Source organism: Mobula birostris, chromosome 1, assembly GCF_030028105.1.
Source record: "Mobula birostris isolate sMobBir1 chromosome 1, sMobBir1.hap1, whole genome shotgun sequence".
Classification (NCBI taxonomy): Eukaryota; Metazoa; Chordata; class Chondrichthyes; order Myliobatiformes; family Myliobatidae; genus Mobula; species Mobula birostris.
This window is the reverse complement of record NC_092370.1, coordinates 133,302,861-133,320,829: the sequence shown is the minus strand read 5'-3', so window position 1 is coordinate 133,320,829 and position 17,969 is coordinate 133,302,861. Positions and strand designations below refer to the sequence as shown.

General features: G+C 40.3%; 1 protein-coding gene across 5 annotated transcripts in view; it reads left to right on the top strand.

Annotated features, from left to right (window-relative positions):
- Nucleotides 1-17,969, top strand: part of rttn (rotatin) — a 255,727-nt gene that overhangs the window by 162,815 nt on the left and 74,943 nt on the right. For all 5 annotated transcript variants that reach the window (XM_072262511.1, XM_072262520.1, XM_072262502.1 and 2 more), the window contains 2 exons: nucleotides 4,596-4,754; nucleotides 15,576-15,653. In XM_072262511.1, coding sequence (XP_072118612.1) covers nucleotides 4,596-4,754; nucleotides 15,576-15,653 — 237 coding nt within the window. The remainder of the gene's footprint in view (nucleotides 1-4,595; nucleotides 4,755-15,575; nucleotides 15,654-17,969) is intronic.

Here is a 17,969-nt window from a genome sequence, read left to right as displayed (position 1 = left end):
TAATTGCTACTACACTTTTCTGAGAGAGATTTAAATCTAAGATTTTTTCCATAGTGTCCATTGGATATGGGTGTGGAAAATTAGGGGAGACAGTAATTAAAAAGTTTCTAATCTGTAGATATCTAAAAAAGTGAGATCTGGGTAAGATATTTATTAGAGAGTTGATCAAAAGACATAAAACAATTATCCAAAAATAAATCGCGAAAAGATATTATACCTTTGGTTTTCCAATCAAAGTAAGCTTGATCCATCGTGGAAGGTTGAAAAAGAAAATTTGATATAATGGGACATGCTAGAATAAATTGATTAAACCCAAAAAATCTTCGGAATTGAAACCATATACGTAAAGTATGCTTAACTATTGGGTTGTTCATTTGTTTATATGATTTAAAAGAAATAAAAGGAAGTAAAGTTCCTAAAACCGAACCCAAGGAAAACCCTTGTAATGAATTAGATTCAAGATTTACCCAATGAGGGTTTAAAGATGCGTCCAAATCTTGTAACCAAAATTTTAAATATCGAATATTAATTGCCCAGTAATAGAGTTCTGCTACAGTTCTATTGAAGATCTTTAAAGTTGCCAGCTGTCATGATATAACAGTACAAGTATCTGCCCATTATCTCCCTTTCTCTATTTCTGGCTGCCTCCTATCCAGGTCAAAAATTTATCTTCTATTGTAGAGAACAGATTCGTTTTTCTAATAAACCAGAACAATTTATGAACTTTATTTCTCCTCTTGCATAGAGAGAGAGGTGACAATATTTGTTTCTTTCCTGCTGAAGAAAGTCATTTGCCATTAAGTGTTCATTTGTGATGTTACTGAAATACAATATATTTGTTAGTTCCAGATTTGCTGTTAAGTCAGAGGATTCTGGGTGCAGTTACCAGGCTAGAAGCCCGGTCACAAAATCCTAGTCACAACTTTCTAGTGGCATACTAATAGAATGCTTTAGAAAAACTAGTTTGTTCTTCCAGCGAGACACAAGTTAATTCAGGCCCCATTCAGATTGAAACAAGAGGAATTATATTGATGAATGTGGAAATGGTGGAGAAAAATCACTGTTTTGTTAGCCTTTGCAGAGAAGAACAGCAGAAGGAAGTGAGGGAGTGTGGGTGAGAAGTATTAGACATCTGGTGGGTACATTGAGTGACAGGGATCAGAGCGTGGCGGTCTGAGTAATAGAGGGAAATCAAGAAATGTTAGTGAGTGTAAGGTGAGGGAGAATCAGAGAGTGTGTAAGTGATAACCACAAGAGATTCTGAAGATGCTAAAATCTGGAGAGAGAGAGACACACACACACAGAGACACAAAGTGCTGGAACTGAGCAAGTCAGACAACATCTACAAAGAGGAATAAACAGTCAACTTTTTGGTATTGTTGAAGGGTCTCAGCCCAAAACGTCAACTGTTTATTCCCTCCACCCACCACCTTATTCTGGCTTTTGTAGCCCTTCCCCTCCTCTCCAGTCCTGACGAAGGGTCTGTCCATAATGTCGACTGTTTATTCCTCTCCACAGATTGTGGTTGACACACTGAGTTCCTCCAACATTTGGTGTGTGTGTGTGTTGCTCTGGGAGTTATCCCCACTATATTGATCTGTATTTTAAAATAGTACTAACAATTAGTTATCTGGTCGCTATCTTATTCCTAGTTATGGGAGTTTGCTCTGTAGAGATTTCTCTCTGCTTTCTGCATGATATTAGTTTCAACATTTTACCTTGCAGGTAGTGAAGTACTCTTAACTTAAAGCATAGAACATGGAACAGGCCCCTTGGCCAGTGATGTCTGTGGTCACCATGATACGAATTTAAACTGCATGTGGTCTCTATCCCTCTATTGCCTGCCTGTTCATTTCTCTGTCTAAATGTTTACTGTCATAATGCATTCCGTCACTTCTGGCAATTAATTTCATGCATCTGTCACTCTCTGCTTTTAAAAAATGTTTGCTTCACAAATCTCATAAGAACATATTAAATAGAAGCAGGAGTCAGCCATCTGGCCCTTCAAGCCTGCTCTGCCATTCAATAAGATCATGGCTGTTCTGACCATGTACTCAGCTCTGCTTTGCTACCTTTCTCCCATGACCCTTAATTTGCCTATTATGCAAAATATATCTAACCATATCTTAAATATATTTAATGAGGTCATTTCCACAGGCAGAAAATTCCATAGATTCACCAGTCTTTGGGAAAAGCAGTTTTTTCTCAGCTCTGTCTTATATCTATTCCTGTGAATCTTCAGGCTCTGTCCCCTAGTTCTAGTCTCACTAACCAATGGAAACAACTTTCCTGCCTCTATCCCATCAGCCAGAGTGGGCTTGTCTACCTTTAGACCCACTAGTTTGTTCATCACTACCTCTTTAGTGACAATAATTGGATCAAGGTTCTCACCTGCCATCACTTTCATAACATCTCTTTGGCATGTTAGATGTGTTCTGCACCCTGACTTTTTAAAATTTCCCCCTTTCACTTTATAGCTATTTCCTCCAGTATTTGATATTTCCACCCTGGGGGAAAAAAAGACTTATGATCTCAAAGTTCAAAATAAATTTATTATCAAAGTACATATATGTCACCATGCACAACTCTGAGATTCATTTTCTTGTGGGCATACTCAGTAAATTCATCATAGAATAATAGCCATAATAGAATCGATGAAAGACCGCTCTAACTGGGCATTCAACCAGTACGCAAAAGACAACAAACGGTGCACATACAAAAAGAGAGAAAGAATAATAACAAATAAATAAACAAATATTGAGAACATGAGATGAAGATTCCTTGAAAGTGAGTCTTTAGGTTGTTGGTTAAGGGGTAATAACTGTTACTGAACCTAGTGGTGTGAGTCCTGTGGCTCCTGTATCACCTTCTGAATGGCAGCAGCAAGAAGAGAACATGACCTGGATGGTGGGTGTCCCCAATGACAGATGCTGCTCCCTTGCAACAATGCTCCATGTAGATGTGCTCAATGGTGGCGAGTGCTTTGGCCTGATGGACTGGGCAATATCCACTACATTTTATACAGTTTTCCATTCAGGCATTGGTGTCTCCATATCAGGCTGTGATGCAGCCAGTCCATATACTTTCCACTACAGATCTATAGGAGTTTGTCAAAGTTTACCTTAACTATGTCTCTCTTAAGTTGATATACTTCTATCAGGTCATTCCTCAGCCTCCGATGCTCCAGAAAAAGGATTCCAAGTTTATACAACTCCTCCTTTTAGCTAATACTCTTAACCCAGTCAGCATCCTGATGAATCTCTCAGATCTCTCCAAAGCCTCCACATCCTTAATGTAATACAGCAACCAGAGTTGCACACGGTATTCCAAATATAACTTTAACAGTAGTTTTATACAGTTGTAAAATTACTTCCTGACTTATGCCCAACACCCCAACCAATGAAGGCAAGAATGCTGCCACTCTATCTACTTGCTTGCCATTTTTAAGAAGCTATGGCCTTGCATCCCAAGATACCTTTGTACATTAGTACTTTTAAGGGTCCCACCATTTACTGTGGGCTTTCCCCTTTGATCACACACTTGTTTGGATTAAACTTTAACTGTCATTTCTCTAGCCATATGTCTGTATTCTGTGTAGTCCTTGACAACCTTTCTCACTATCCACATTTCTGCCAACTTTTGTGCTAGCCACCTACTGTTTATGTTCATCCAAATCACTTGTATATATCACAAACAAAAGAGGTCTAAGCACTGACTCTTGTGAAACACAATTGGTCACAGTCCTCTTGTCAGAATAACACCTACAACCACTATTGTCTGCCTTCTATGACAAAGCCAATTTTGAATTCAGTCTACAAGTTATCCTGTGCCCTAATTCTTTTGCATCAACTTTAATTTTTTATATATTTCTTTATTTTTTAATTTCTGTAATCTTGTTGTATGTTGTGCATGCCAACAGACCACAGCAAATTCTTAATACATGTAAACTTATATAGCAAGTAAAGTTGGTCCATGATCTTTGGAGAAGGACTTGTCAAAATCTTTATTTAACTCCATGTATAAAGATCTATTGCCTTATCTTCATAAGTCATTTTTGTAACATCTTCAAAAAAAAAATTTGTAAGGTTTGACTTCCCCTGCACAAGGCCATATACAAGGAGATTCTATATCAGAGAATCATTTCCAGTAATTTCGCCGTCACTGCTATAAGGCTCTCCAGCCTATGATTTCCTCGTTTGCTCAGAGTGGCCTTCTCAGACAGAGAAGCAACATTGACTATTCTCCAGTTTTCTAGGACATTTCCTGTGGATAAAGAGGGTACAAATATGTCCCTCAGGGCCCAAGTAATCTCCTCCTTTGTCTCTCAATAACCTGGGTTAAATCCCATTGGGCCCTTGGGAATTATCTAGCTTTAAGGTTTTGAGGTCATGAAAAGTAAACTCAATGACAGATCAGTATGTTGATGTCCCATTTAAATGAACCTATATTCAGCTCTGTGCCGTTTTTATATAATATTTCTATTCATGCCATTCGTTTGAAATGTAAAGCACATGTGTCTTGCCAGTGCTAAGACCATTGTAAAATTTTTGAACAGTGCCTGCTGTATGAATTAGTTTCTGTTTGAATATTGCTAGGTTCGTTTTGGCAGCTTGGGCATTGGATCAGCATTAACACTGGTAGAAGGTGGCTGTGTTGCATTGGCAGCCAGCTGTCAAAACATTTCTGGAGGATTATGGGGTACGCTGCTAAATATTCTTCTAGACCAATCAGAGTGCAGTATGGTTCGTAAAGAGGTAAGCAGTTCTTCTAATTATACAGAGTAAATACCTATACTATCATTTGGCTTCTACCCAGCATTCTCAGCTTTTCACAGCAACAAAGCATATTCATAATTAGGCTGACTTCTATGAATTACACATAGTGGCCACTTCAGTAGTTACCTCCTGTACCTAATAAAGTGGCTACTGAGTGTATGTTCGTTGTCTTCTGCTGTTCAATGTGTTATATGTTCAAAGGTTTTCTTCCGCACACTACTGTTGTAACACGTGGTTATTTGAGTTACTGTTGCCTTCTTGTCAGCTTGAACCAGTCTGGTCATTTTCCTCTGCCCTCTCTCATTAGCAAGGCATTTTTTCTCATAGAACTGCCACTCATTGGATGTTTATTTTTTAGCACCATTCTCTATAAACTCTATCAACTGTTGTGCGTGCAAATCCTGCAAGATCCATCAATTTCTGAGATACTCAAACCACCCCATTTTACACCATCAATCGTTCCACAGTCAAAGTCACTTAGATCACAACTGAACCTCTATGTCTGTGTGCTTTTATGTATTCAGTTGTTACCACATCATAGGGTCATTGATATTTGCATTAATGATCAGATGTACCATGTAAAGTGGCTGTTGAGTGTAATCTGGCCCCTACCCAATGCTCAGCTTTTCACAGTAACAAAGCAATTTCATAATTTGGCTATCTTCTATGAACTATAATCTTGTACCTTCGTATGTACAATTACTCTAACAGTGATGAAGGGCTTCAGAAACATGCAGGTGCCATTAAGGTCAAGGCAGAGGTTCCAGATAAAGAGCGATTAAACCAAGACCTCAGTGGTGGAGCTGGCAGAAGACGATGATGCATCACAATGGAGGAAGACTGCAGCATTGAAGGGTCCCCAGTTGTCTTGCATTTCATGCCACTGGTGCCTGACCACCAACCTGTCAAGGACCGTGTGTTGGCTGTCCATGCAACAGCATCTGCATGTTAAACCAAGTCACACATAGAGGTGTTCTCCATTAAGTGAATCAACCCTAACGTACCTGATAATGTGGATCCGTGCCAGTTATAACGATGTCATCAAAGAAAGCGGCAACATTATTATTATTACTCAGCATGGTGTCCATAAACTGTTGTGAAATTGAAGGAATTGCCTTTACCCCAAAAGGTAGATAGAAGAAGGAAAACAATGCTTTCTGTTGTAATAGCAAGAAACTCCTGTGAATTTTTTGCCTCTTCCATCTAGAGATGGGCTTCATCCAAATCCAACTTCACAAAGTAGTGACCACCATTCAATCTTGGACCAGTAGTGGGTAGTGGTGTGTGTCCAAAGCCGTAGTGAGACCAGTTAAGAAGTCTGCACGCAGCCTCACTGTACTATTGGCTTTCTTGATAATGGCTTTTGGAGCTGCTCAATGTGAATAGTTGACAGCTTTGATCACAGCAGCTTGTTTCTGGCAATCTAACTCTTGCTCCACAATTGGTAAGGCAGTTTATGGTACCAATCTTTTGCGACAGAAGACTAGCTTTGTGTCTGGATGCAGATAGAATTCTGCTTCCAGTTCGGTGCAATTGCTTAAGCCTTCTTGAAACACTGTTGCACAGCACTGTTGCTGTTGTTGTATGATCTCACATACTGATGTTGGTATGGCGTTGACTGACATGATTTTAATGGTCAGTGTCTCCATACAGACTTCCTTTAGAGGGATGCTCCAGAGATCAAGCTTGCCCATCCAGTCAATGCCAAAAACATTCAGATCTGGCTGGTCTGTTAGGCAACGCGTGCCGTTGATTTGGTTACCATGCAGTGCAGTTCGCCAATCAGCTGGAGCGTTCCACCCGATGTACTGCAGGCAGAGTGATGAATTGATTTGAATAGTTGGTGACTCAAGACCTGCTCTGTGCATTTGGAGTTGTAGTTTGACCAACTAATTGTTGATAGGTATGTGGATGTATCAACTCCTGGGAGTGAAGTCAACTTTGAATATGACCATTAAACTCCTTGTAGATTTTGATGGCTTTCGAAACTTCTTGGCCTTGTGCTTCACTGACTTAGAAGACAGTGAAAGATAGCAAAAGCCTTCTTTATGACTGTGGAGTTGGCATTTGAAGCAAGTATATTTCTTGTATTGGCAGTTTCTTATGTAATACCATGCACCACAGTCCCAATCAGCTGTGTTTGGCCACTTGAAAACCTGCTGAATGATGATGTCTGAGTCATTCGAAGCTGCATTGACATGGTTCTGTTTAACCAGGTTGAAATCATGTTTCAGGTTGACCAACCTCTGACATTCTTGGGTATCAGCTTGTAGAGTCATATTAGGGTCTTGCTTGCATCTGGCTAGGATCCATTTGCGAATTTCTGCATCGCTAGATGCCCAAGCACCTATACTCCGTCCACCAGAAAAAGTGGGATCTCCCTGTTGCCACCCATTTTAATTCCACTTCCTATTCCCATTCCGATATGTATATCAATGGCCTCCTCATTGTCGCGATGAGACCACACTCAGGTTGGAGGGACATCACCTTGTATTCCAACTGGGTAGCCTCCAACCTGATGGCATGAACATTCCCCATCTCATTTTCCCTCTCTCACCTTATCTTCTTCCCTGCCCATCGCCCCCCTCTGGTGCTCCTCCCCCCCCTTTTCTTTCTTCTGTGGCCTTTTGTCCTCTCCGATGGGATTCCCCCTTCTCCAGCCCTGTATCTCCTTCACCAATCAAATTCCAAGTTCTTTACTTTACCCCTCCCCTTCCGGTTTCACCTATTGCCTTGTGTTTGTCCCTGCCTTCCCCCCACCTTTTAACTCTACTCCCCATTTCTTTTCCTTCAGTATTGCTGAACGGTCTCGGCCCGAAATATCAACTGTACTCTTTTCCATAGGTACTGCCTCACCTGCTGAGTTCCTCCAGCATTTTGTGTGTATTGCTTGGATTTCCAGCATCTGCAGATTTTCTCTTGTTTGTGATTGAATGGTGGAAAAGACTTGATGGGCCAAATGGTGTAATTCGGCTCCTATGTCTTATGGTCTTTTAATTTAGGTCACTTTGAAGAGATCTGTTTTCAATTTGACACAAGAGTCTTTTTCTGTTGATCAGTGTCAAAAAAGCCAAATTAAATCCAGTGTGATTCAATGTTGTAAAGCAATAAATCATAAAACTTCGGGGGGGGGGGGTAAATACCTTTTATAAGCACTGTATATGTCAAATGACTCAATGGGCATTGTATTTTTCTTCTATATTTCCCTGAAGTAATCAAAATATGGTCTAACAGTGTATCTTGTTTTGCGTAGAATTAGATAAAGTTCCATAACAGAAGATAATTTTTTTTCAAGTTGTGAAAGTACATAAGGTTTGTGATAAATAGGTTCTCCGGGCCTGTGCAAGTGAGCTAGCTGGAGTGTTTGCTGACATCTTCAACTCCTCCTTGCTTCAGTCTAAGATCCCCTCGTGTTTTAAGAAGGCAACGATAATCCCAGTGCCGAAGAAGAGCAAGGTGGCATACCTGAATGACTATCGACCTGTGGCTGTGACATCAATTGCTATGAAGTGCTTCGAGAGATTGGTTATGGCACACATCAACCACAGCCTACCGGTCAACCTTGATGCTTCGCAACTCCCCTACCGGAGCAACAGGTCAACGGCAGATGCCATCTCTCTGGCCCTACTTTCCTCCTTAGAACACCTGGAGAATAAAGACGCATACGTAAGGCTCCTTTTCATTGACAGTACAGCTCTGCCTTTAATACCATCATTCCAAATAAACTGATTCCTAAGCTCCGGAACCTGGGCCTTAGCACCCAGATCTGCAGCTGGATCCTCAACTTCCTCACAGACAGGGCCCAGGCTGTAAAAATAGGGGACAAGCTCTCCTCTACAGTCACTTTGAGCACCGGTGCCCCACAAGGCTGTGTACTCAGCCCCCTGCTGTACTCACTGTACACCCATGATTGTGTAGCCAAGTTTCCATCAAACTCAATGTATAAGTTTGCTGATGACGCAACAATTGTAGGCCATATCTCGGGTAACAATGAGCTTGAGTACAGAGAGGAAATTAAGAACCTGGTGGCATGGTGCGAAGACAATAACCTATCTTTCAACATCATCAAGACAAAGGAATTGGTTGTTGACTTCAGAAGGAGCAGCAGACCGCACGACCCAATTTACATCGGTGGTGCACAAGTGGAACAGGTCAAAAGCTTTAAGTTCCTCGGGGTCAGTATCATAAATGACCTGACTTGGTCCAACCAAGCAGAGTTCACTGCCAAGAAGGCCCACCAGCGCCTTTACTTCCTGAGAAAACTAAAGAAATTTGGCCTGTCCCCTAAAACCCTCACTAATTTTTATAGATGCACCGTAGAAAGCATTCTTCTCGGGTGCATCACAACCTGCTATGGAAGTTGTCCTGTCCAAGACCCAAAGAAGCTGCAAAAGATCGTGAACACGGCACAGCACATCACACAAACCAATCTTCCGTCCGTGGACTCACTTTACACCGCACGCTGTCGGAGCAGTGCTGCCAGGATAATCAAGGACACGACCCACCCAGCCAACACACTTTTCGTCCCTCTTCCCTCCGGGAGAAGGTTCAGGAGCTTGAAGACTCGTACGTCCAGATTTGGGAACAGCTTCTTTCCAACTGTGATAAGACTGCTGAACGGATCTTGACCTGGATCTGGGCTGTAGCTTCCAAATATCCGGACCTGCCTCTCAGTTTTTTTGCACTACCTTACTTCCCATTTTTCTATTTTCTATTTATGATTTATAATTTAAGTGTTTTAATATTTACTAATTTTAACTATTTTTAATATTTTTAATATTTAATATTTGTAATCCAGGGAGTGTGAAGCGCAGAATCAAATATCACTGTGATGATTGTATGTTCTAGTACCAATTGTTTGGCGACAATAAAGTATAAAGTATAAAAAATAGCTCAATTAAAAATAACTAAAACAGAGATGTTTGTTTGGACAGTGCCAAAATTGGTTCTCTAGACAGTGAAGTCCTATGGAGACTGCAGAAATAGTCACTTTTAGATTGTTTTCTGGAAGTTTTGTACATTTTACCGATTCAATAGTTGGATAGAGACGTGACATCGAGAATATGTATTACCATTTATTGGGATTTAGCAAATAGCAAAGAGATGTAATTTTGGGGGGAAAAAACCCAAAATACAGAATAATAGACTAGTTTAGCTTGGTGAATTGCCCTTAAGAGCATTTAAGTTCAAGTTAAAGATGGTTGGTCATTCTAGTTTAAGCTTTTTTATATTTTTAAATGTTTTGTGGAATGTTGTGCCAAGTTCCTTTCAAAATGATGTTAAAAGATAATAAGATCCATGCAAGTTTTTTTTTCTGATTGCTGACACATCAGTACAGATGTAAAAATAGATAATCTAATCTGTTTTTAAAAAATCAATAAATTAGATTATGGCGAAAGTCTTTAAAATGCCACAAGCCTTGATTGCTATGGATGGAATTAGACTCTATAATGTAAGCATTGACTGAAGTTTAGAAATATACTGAAAATCCAAGATAAGACTGTAGATGCTGGAAATTCTTTTTACCTCGGGCATTTTCTGCTTGTGGAGTATAAATGGGTAAAGTGGAATAGATTTAACATGAGAAATAAAGGTAAGAGGATGCCATAGAGCACCTTGAGTCTGCTCTACCATTCAGTAATATAGCTGATCTGAATCGGCCCAAACTCCACTTTCCTTTGTGATACCCAAATCCTCCTGGGACCCAGAACTTAATCTATTTCAACCCACAATATATGTAGTGACTCAGCATCCTCAACTTCTGAGATGTACTGTAACTGGAAAGGATGTTAACAGAAAAAGTAAGATTATTTAATGAAACGATCCAGTAATATCCCTGAATATCCAGACGTTGTAAAACTAATGAAATGATCTTAAAATACAATGCTGATCCATTTCATGAAACCTTAAACGATAAACCATAAGATATTGGAGTAGAATTGGGCCAATCGGCCTATTGTGTCTGCTCTGCCATTCCATCATGTAATTCATTATCCCTCTCAACCCTATTCTCTGCCTTCTCCCCGTAAACTTTGAATCCTTTCCTAACGCAGAACTTATCAACCTCCGCTTTAAATATACCCACTTGTCTTCCAAAGCCATCTGTAGCAATGAATTCCACAGATTCACCACCCTCTGACTAAAGACCCTCTCATTTCTGTTCTAAAAGGGCTCTCTTCTATTCTAAGGCTGTGTCCTTTGGTCTTAGATTCCCCCACTATAGGAGACACCTTCTCCATGTCTAACCTGTCTAGGCCTTTCAATATCTGATAGGTTTCAATGAGATTCCACCCCCCCCCTTCTTCTAAACTCCAGTGTGTACAGCAAGTACAGTCTAAACTCCAGTCTAATCATTCATGAAGCACCTTTTAACATATAATAAATATACCTATTATTCTGCTGATGAGCAACCACAATTAAAGCCAATGAAATGACCTTAATGTATGAAACTGGCCCTTTAATAGTTTAGTTGGTGCGTATTAATCTTAGGTGATATGTTGTTTCAAGCAATGGTTCATCTCCTCCAGCAAGGAGCAGCATTGTCCAATTTGTATCTCTTAGATCATAGATCATTGCTAGCTTCAAGATTAAATTTCAAGATTGTTTATTGTCATTCTTTAGTACGTGTAAAAAAAAATGTTTTTTACTCCAGATCCGATGCAGCATAGAAAACTACAATAAGTATAAAGAATGTAATTTAAAAAAAAACACTATAAATATAAATACATAAAATCAGCTAATATACATAAATGGGTTGTATGTAAAAGTGACGTTAGGAACAGGAGTATCTGTACACGAGGTGTCTCTGACAGGAAATTAAAAACTAGCGGTGACTGGGTGGGTTGATGGGTGGAGATGGTGATCAGCAAGATTAGCTTGGGGGAAGTTACTTTCAGAGGCTAGTAGTCCTGGCGTGGATGCTGTGTAGCCTCTTCCCTGATGTGAGTGGGACAATCAGTCCATGAGTAGGATGATGGGGATATTGCAGGCCTTTTTCCGGCACCTTTTTCCTTATATGTCCTTAATGGTGAGTAGGTGATGCCGGTGATGTGCTGGGCAGTTTTAACCACCCATTGCCTTTTCAGCATGCCTCCTGAGCAAAACATTGTTGTTCATCTTAACGTTTTTATATGTTAAAAGTATTCTTTCTTTAAAAGAAGTATTTCTATCAAAGCAGCTGGCTGTGGTATTAGCCCTGCAGAGGTATTAAATCAGCTAGAACAACTAAATAATAAAGGTTAAAACTATAATGTGCATCCATTAGCATACACTCAGTGGCCACTTTATTAGGTACACTTGTACGCTTCGTTAATGCAAGTATTTAATTAGCCAATCACGTGGCAGCAACTCAGTGCATAAAAGCATGCTAGCATGGAGAAGAGGTCATTTGCTGTTCAGGTGAAACATCAGAATGGAGAAGAAATGTGATCTAAGTGACTTTGACCATGGAATGATTGATGGTGCCAGATGGTAGTTTGAATATCTCAGAAACTGCTGATCTTCACGCACTACAGTCTCCAGAGTTTACAGAGAATGTGCAGAAAACAAAAACATCCAGTGAGCATCTGTGGGCAAAAACAGAAGAGAGAGGTCAGAGAAGAATGGTCAGAGTGGTTCAAGCTGACGGAAAGGTGGCAGTAACTCGAATAACTACGCATTACAATAGTGGTGTGCAGGAGAGAGTCTTCGAATACACAACAATTCGATCCTTGAAGTGCATGTGCTACAGCAGCAAAAGTCCATAATTATACACTCAGTGGCCACTTTATTAGATACAGAGTTAACCCGACAGTGCTCACTGGAATTACCAGGTAACTAGATGTACGTCGTGATTGATTTTGAATGCAGAATAGAAGACTTCCACTGGAGACCGTAAGAGAGGTGATTAGCTGCTTGAATCACCTCTTAAGTTCTGACCATTTTTCAGAGAATTCATATGATGTATTCTCATTTTGCAAATTAAAGTCATTTATCCAGTTTTATTTTCCTGGATCTCGTATCTGAGGTTCACTCGGAAGATTCAGTTTAGTGTTTTGAATCATTGGCAATCGGGAAGGAACTGAATCTTCATACAGCTCCAGTGTTCTCATCTTAAATCATCTGGTTCTGCACAAAATGTTGTATACCTATCTGAAAATTCTATGTGCTGAGAAAATATGTGAATCCCTTTAATTCTATACAGTTCCTCACAGTTCTGAAGTGAAGTGTGCTATCCATTTTCTGTCACTGATTGTATCGAACTCTTTTTTCTAAACACAGTTACTTCTCACCTTTCCTCCCAAGGGTTCGAAAGACCATGTTTTAGTGTTGTGCAGATTTGTGCGGGTGGTAATGACAGATATCAAAAACGCCATTTCTGAAACACTGGACACTCACCAGTATGCTTACTGACAGAACTGCTCTATGACAGATGCCATAGCACCTGGCCCTGACACACCTTGAAAACAAGGACACATGTCAGAATGCAGTTTGTGGATTTTGGTTCCACATTTTTGGATTTTGGTAATTAAGAAAGCTTACGGGGTGTTAGCTTTCATAAGTCGAGGGATAGAGTTTAAGAGTCACGATGTAATGATGCAGCTCTATAAAACTCTGGTTAGGCCACACGTGGAGTACTGTGTCCAGTTCTGGTCGCCTCACTATAGGAAGGATGTGGAAGCATTTGAAAGGGTACAGAGGAGACTTACCAGGATGCTGCCTGGTTTAGAAAGTATGCATTATGATCAGAGATTAAGGGAGCTAGGGCTTTATTCTTTGGAGAGAATGAGGATGAGAGGAGACATGATAGAGGTGTACAAGATAATAAGAGGAATAGATAGAGTGGATAGCCAGCACCTCTTCCCCAGGGCACCACTGCTCAATACAAGAGGAAATGGCTTTAAGGTAAGGGGTGGGAAGTTCAAGGGGGATATTAGAGGAAGGTTTTTTACTCAGAGAGTGGTTGGTGCATGGAATGCACTGCCTGAGTCAGTGGTGGAGGCAGATACACTAGTGAAGTTTAAGAGACTGCTAGACAGATATATGGAGGAATTTAAGGTGGGGGCTTATATGGGAGGCAGGGTTTGAGGGTCGGCACAACATTGTGGGCCGAAGGGCCTGTATTGTGTTGTACTATTCTATGTTCTATTCAACATTATTGCCCCAGGGACATTAGTGAACCAATGTGCAACTAAATAGACCACTGTGCAACTGGGTGTTGGACTTCCTAACCAACAAAGCTCAGATAGTCAGGATATACAATCACTCCTCCCTCCCCATCATCCTCAACAGGGGTGCCTCTCAGGGCTGTGTGCTGGGCCCACTGCTGTACACTCTGCTCACACACTACTGCACAGCCAAACACCGAGTAATCACATTGTCAAGTTCAGCGATGACAGTGGTGGGATCATCACCAACAACAATGAGAAGGCCTACATAGAAGGGGTGGAAGAGCTCGAGGCCTGGTGCTAGGCAAGTAACCACTTTCTGAATGGCAGCAAAACGAAGGAGATGGTTATTGACTTCAGGATAACTCGTACCACTCGTATCCCCCGTTACAATGTCAGCACAGCTGTGGAAACTACAAAAAGTTTCAACCTAACCACACCACCACATACCCCACCACCACTATTTTATCATTTCTTGTCGGAGTCACGTTATGTACAGACGCTACTGTGCCTAGCATCACTTTATGTACATACAATCAATCTCGTATATAAGCTACTTTATGTATTTATTGTGCTTTTTTTATTATTGTGTTCCTTGTGTATTTTTTTGGGCTGCATTGAATTTGGAGTCGCAATTATTTCATTCTCCTTTGCACACTTTGCACCCTTTACAGATGTCTAAGATTCTACCCTTCATTGGTTTCAATATAAAATCCTTCATTCTTCTCAATGTACAACTAACTGTCTGAAAATTGCTGATTGGAAAACAGAACTGAACAATAATAACCCCTATGCTTTAATGAAATTTAATGAAATTTATCCTTAAAATATTACAAATAACTTTTATTAGTTATCCAAATCTCATTGCAATCTTACATTTTATTCTTTACCTGCACAATAAAGTGTAATGTCTCACTGATGTTTGTACTGGCACTGCATGTTTTTGATGGCTTTTACACTTTATTGTGCATTATTATTTTACCTTATTCTATCTGAATCCGCTATGTAATGAATTGATCTATATAAACACAGTGTTTAGGACAAGCTTTTCATTGTATTTTGGTACACATGACACTAATAATAAAACAACAAAAAAACGAACAATGAGTACACATTTTGCACAGAATTAGATGTTGGCTTGACTTGACGTTATGATGATATTCAAAATGTCACGGTAATTAAATAATATGTCCAAGAATATGATCCAGTTTGCACCTCCGCTGGTATATCAGGGTTTGCATTTGTTCAGAAACTTGAGGTGACAAAGTGATTCTTCCTTTTCCAGAGTTTAGAACTGGAAGGCACAGTCTCAGAACAAAAGGACATCCTTTTAAAACTGAGAGGGAGAAGAACTCCTTTCATCAGAGGGTGCTGAATCTGTGGAATTTATTGCCAAGTTATTGGGTGTATTTAAGGCAGATTTTGTTAGAGTCTTGGTTGGTATGGGGTTAAGGTTTACGGGGAGAAGGCAGGAAAATGGTGTTTAAATATAGTTCAATGACAGAGTGGATTGATGGGGCGAATGGGTCAAATAAGCTGCTGCATTTTATGGTCTTTCCTGTTTGCACTCTCATGAATTGCTGTGGATCTGGAGGGCGCCATTATAATTTTGATAATGGAACAGAAATGTAACAATAGTCTGATTTCTGTTCAGGCAGCAGCTATTCTGCAGAACCTGCTGATGATTCGTATGCCGGCCACTATGGAGGAAGCCAAAAATTGTAGCTGGCAGGTATGCATAGCTTTTTGTCTTTCCTTATAGGTGATGTGCTTTTTATTTTTGAAAATAAAGCCTTGTCTTTATAAATGTATCCATGCCAGTGGGCTGTAAGGCAGCCTTCCTGAGCAAGCCCTAGCCTGGTGCTTGGACTCCATTGAATTAGGTCCCCTTTCATTTGTTTAATCATCTGTTACCCTTCAGATCCCTCACTCAACCTCATACATAGCCTTCACCTCTACCACCCAAGCCGATCTTATGGACCCAGGGTCAAATGCTGCTGTTTCTCTAGATCCCATTTCCATGAGTAAAGCTCTGATCTGTTGCCCCTCCACCCTCCGGCCAACAATTGTCACCGTTCTCAGGAACTCCCGCTTAACTCAGCGCAGCATTCAAGGATCAATTTTATTCACCATATACATTTAAACGTATTAAGAATTTTCTTGGTGTGTTGGGGTGATATGCATCAAAAGAAACGACATTCAACAATTATAAAGAGTTATATTAAATAAAGTTAGAATTATTGATGTGGAATAAAATGTGCATAAATAGGTAAATGCCACCATGTATTTACAATGTAAATAGCATTACTCCTATCCACTCTGTCATTGGCACCCACATTTCCCCATCGTTGATGTGAACTGGTAGCTCACATGCCCAACCCTGGCCATTTCCCTTCATGGTGTCCCTATACTGGAATTCACTCATTTCTCCATTCTGTTGGGTATGGTTAGTTCAGTAGCATTGGATGCTTTGATTGCTTCTAAATTTTTAAATTTAAAGTACCCACAAAACAATGGTTCAAATTCACATTTATTTGTCTCATGTACATGGGAATATACAGTGAAATATGTCATTGGTCTTACCAACCAACACAACCTAAAGGTGTGCTGGGGGCAGCCCACGAGTGTTGTCACACATTCGGGTGCCATCGTAGCATACCCATAATGCTCAGCACAGCAAACCAGAATACAACAAGCAACAAAACAGAAACAGCAGAACAAGTCCCTTTCCTCCCTCCAACCTACCTAAACACATGGATGGTCCTCCAAGTCCCGGGTGCAGCCATTGGGCTTCAACTTCTGGACTTCTGATCAACCTTCAGGCTTCGATCTGCCGTATTGACTCTCAGACTAGGTGCTGACAGGACCCCAAACTCCAGGCACACTGACTGACTGGCCTTCATGCCTCCAGTGATGGATTATTGTTTCTATGTTGCCCAGTATATCCCTTGATTAGATCTTTCTCTGACACCGCCAACAGGAAGTTGCCCTCCAAGCCACAGGTCATCCTGATTTGGAAATGTTATATGTTATAACTTCACAATCATTGGGTCAAAATCGAGAAGCACTCCCTAACAACATTAAAGGTGTACCCAAAAGGTAGCTCACCTGCACCTTCTTGAAGGGCAACTGAGGATGGGTAATTAAATGCCGGCTCAGTCTGCAAAGCCAATATCTCTTCAATAAGTATAAAGCATAAGCATGGAAGCCTACATCATAAGTAGTTGCTGAAAGGTCAAAAATTATCACCATCTGGGACATGCTTCTCCTCATTGCTGCTATACAGGAGCCTGAAGGCACACACTCAGTGTTTCAGAAGCAGCTTCCTCCCCTCTGCCATTAGATTTCTGAATGGTCCATGAACACTACATCACTTTTTTGCTCTCTTTTTGTACTACTTTTTAAAATATTTCTTATTGTAATTTATGATTTTTTATACCTTGCACTATACTCCTCTGTAAAACAACAAATTTCATGACATACTATACGTCAGTAATAATAAACCTGATTCTGAATTGATATTAAATGTGCATTTGGAGTATTTCCTGAACAATGGTAAAAGTAATGTAAAAAGAAACAAAATATGAGGATTTAAAGTCTGATGTATATTTTTATAAGTGTCAAGAAGGAATTCTGTATTTATATTATTAACGTAAGAGATTCTGCAGATGTTGGAAATCCAGAGGAACTCAACAGGTCAGGCAGCATCTATCAACAGTAGACATTTTGGGCCAAGACTCTTCATCAGGACTAGAAAGGAAGGGGAAAACAGCCAGAATAAGAAGGTGGAGTGCAAACTGGCAAGTGTTAGGTGAATCCAGGTGAGGGGGTTAGTTTATATTGTTGGGTTACACAAGAGCAGTGAGCAGATTACTTTTAGCATTGCAGATGGGGTAATTGGATCCAAGAAAGGAGATGGAACAGTGAGGGACCATGGGCTTTTAGAACAGCGTAAATAGAATTGCAAGCTGAACGTTGATGCCAAAGATACCATGGCTTGCCATCTTAAACATTTATTGCTGTATCACCTGCATAGTGCCAGATTTAA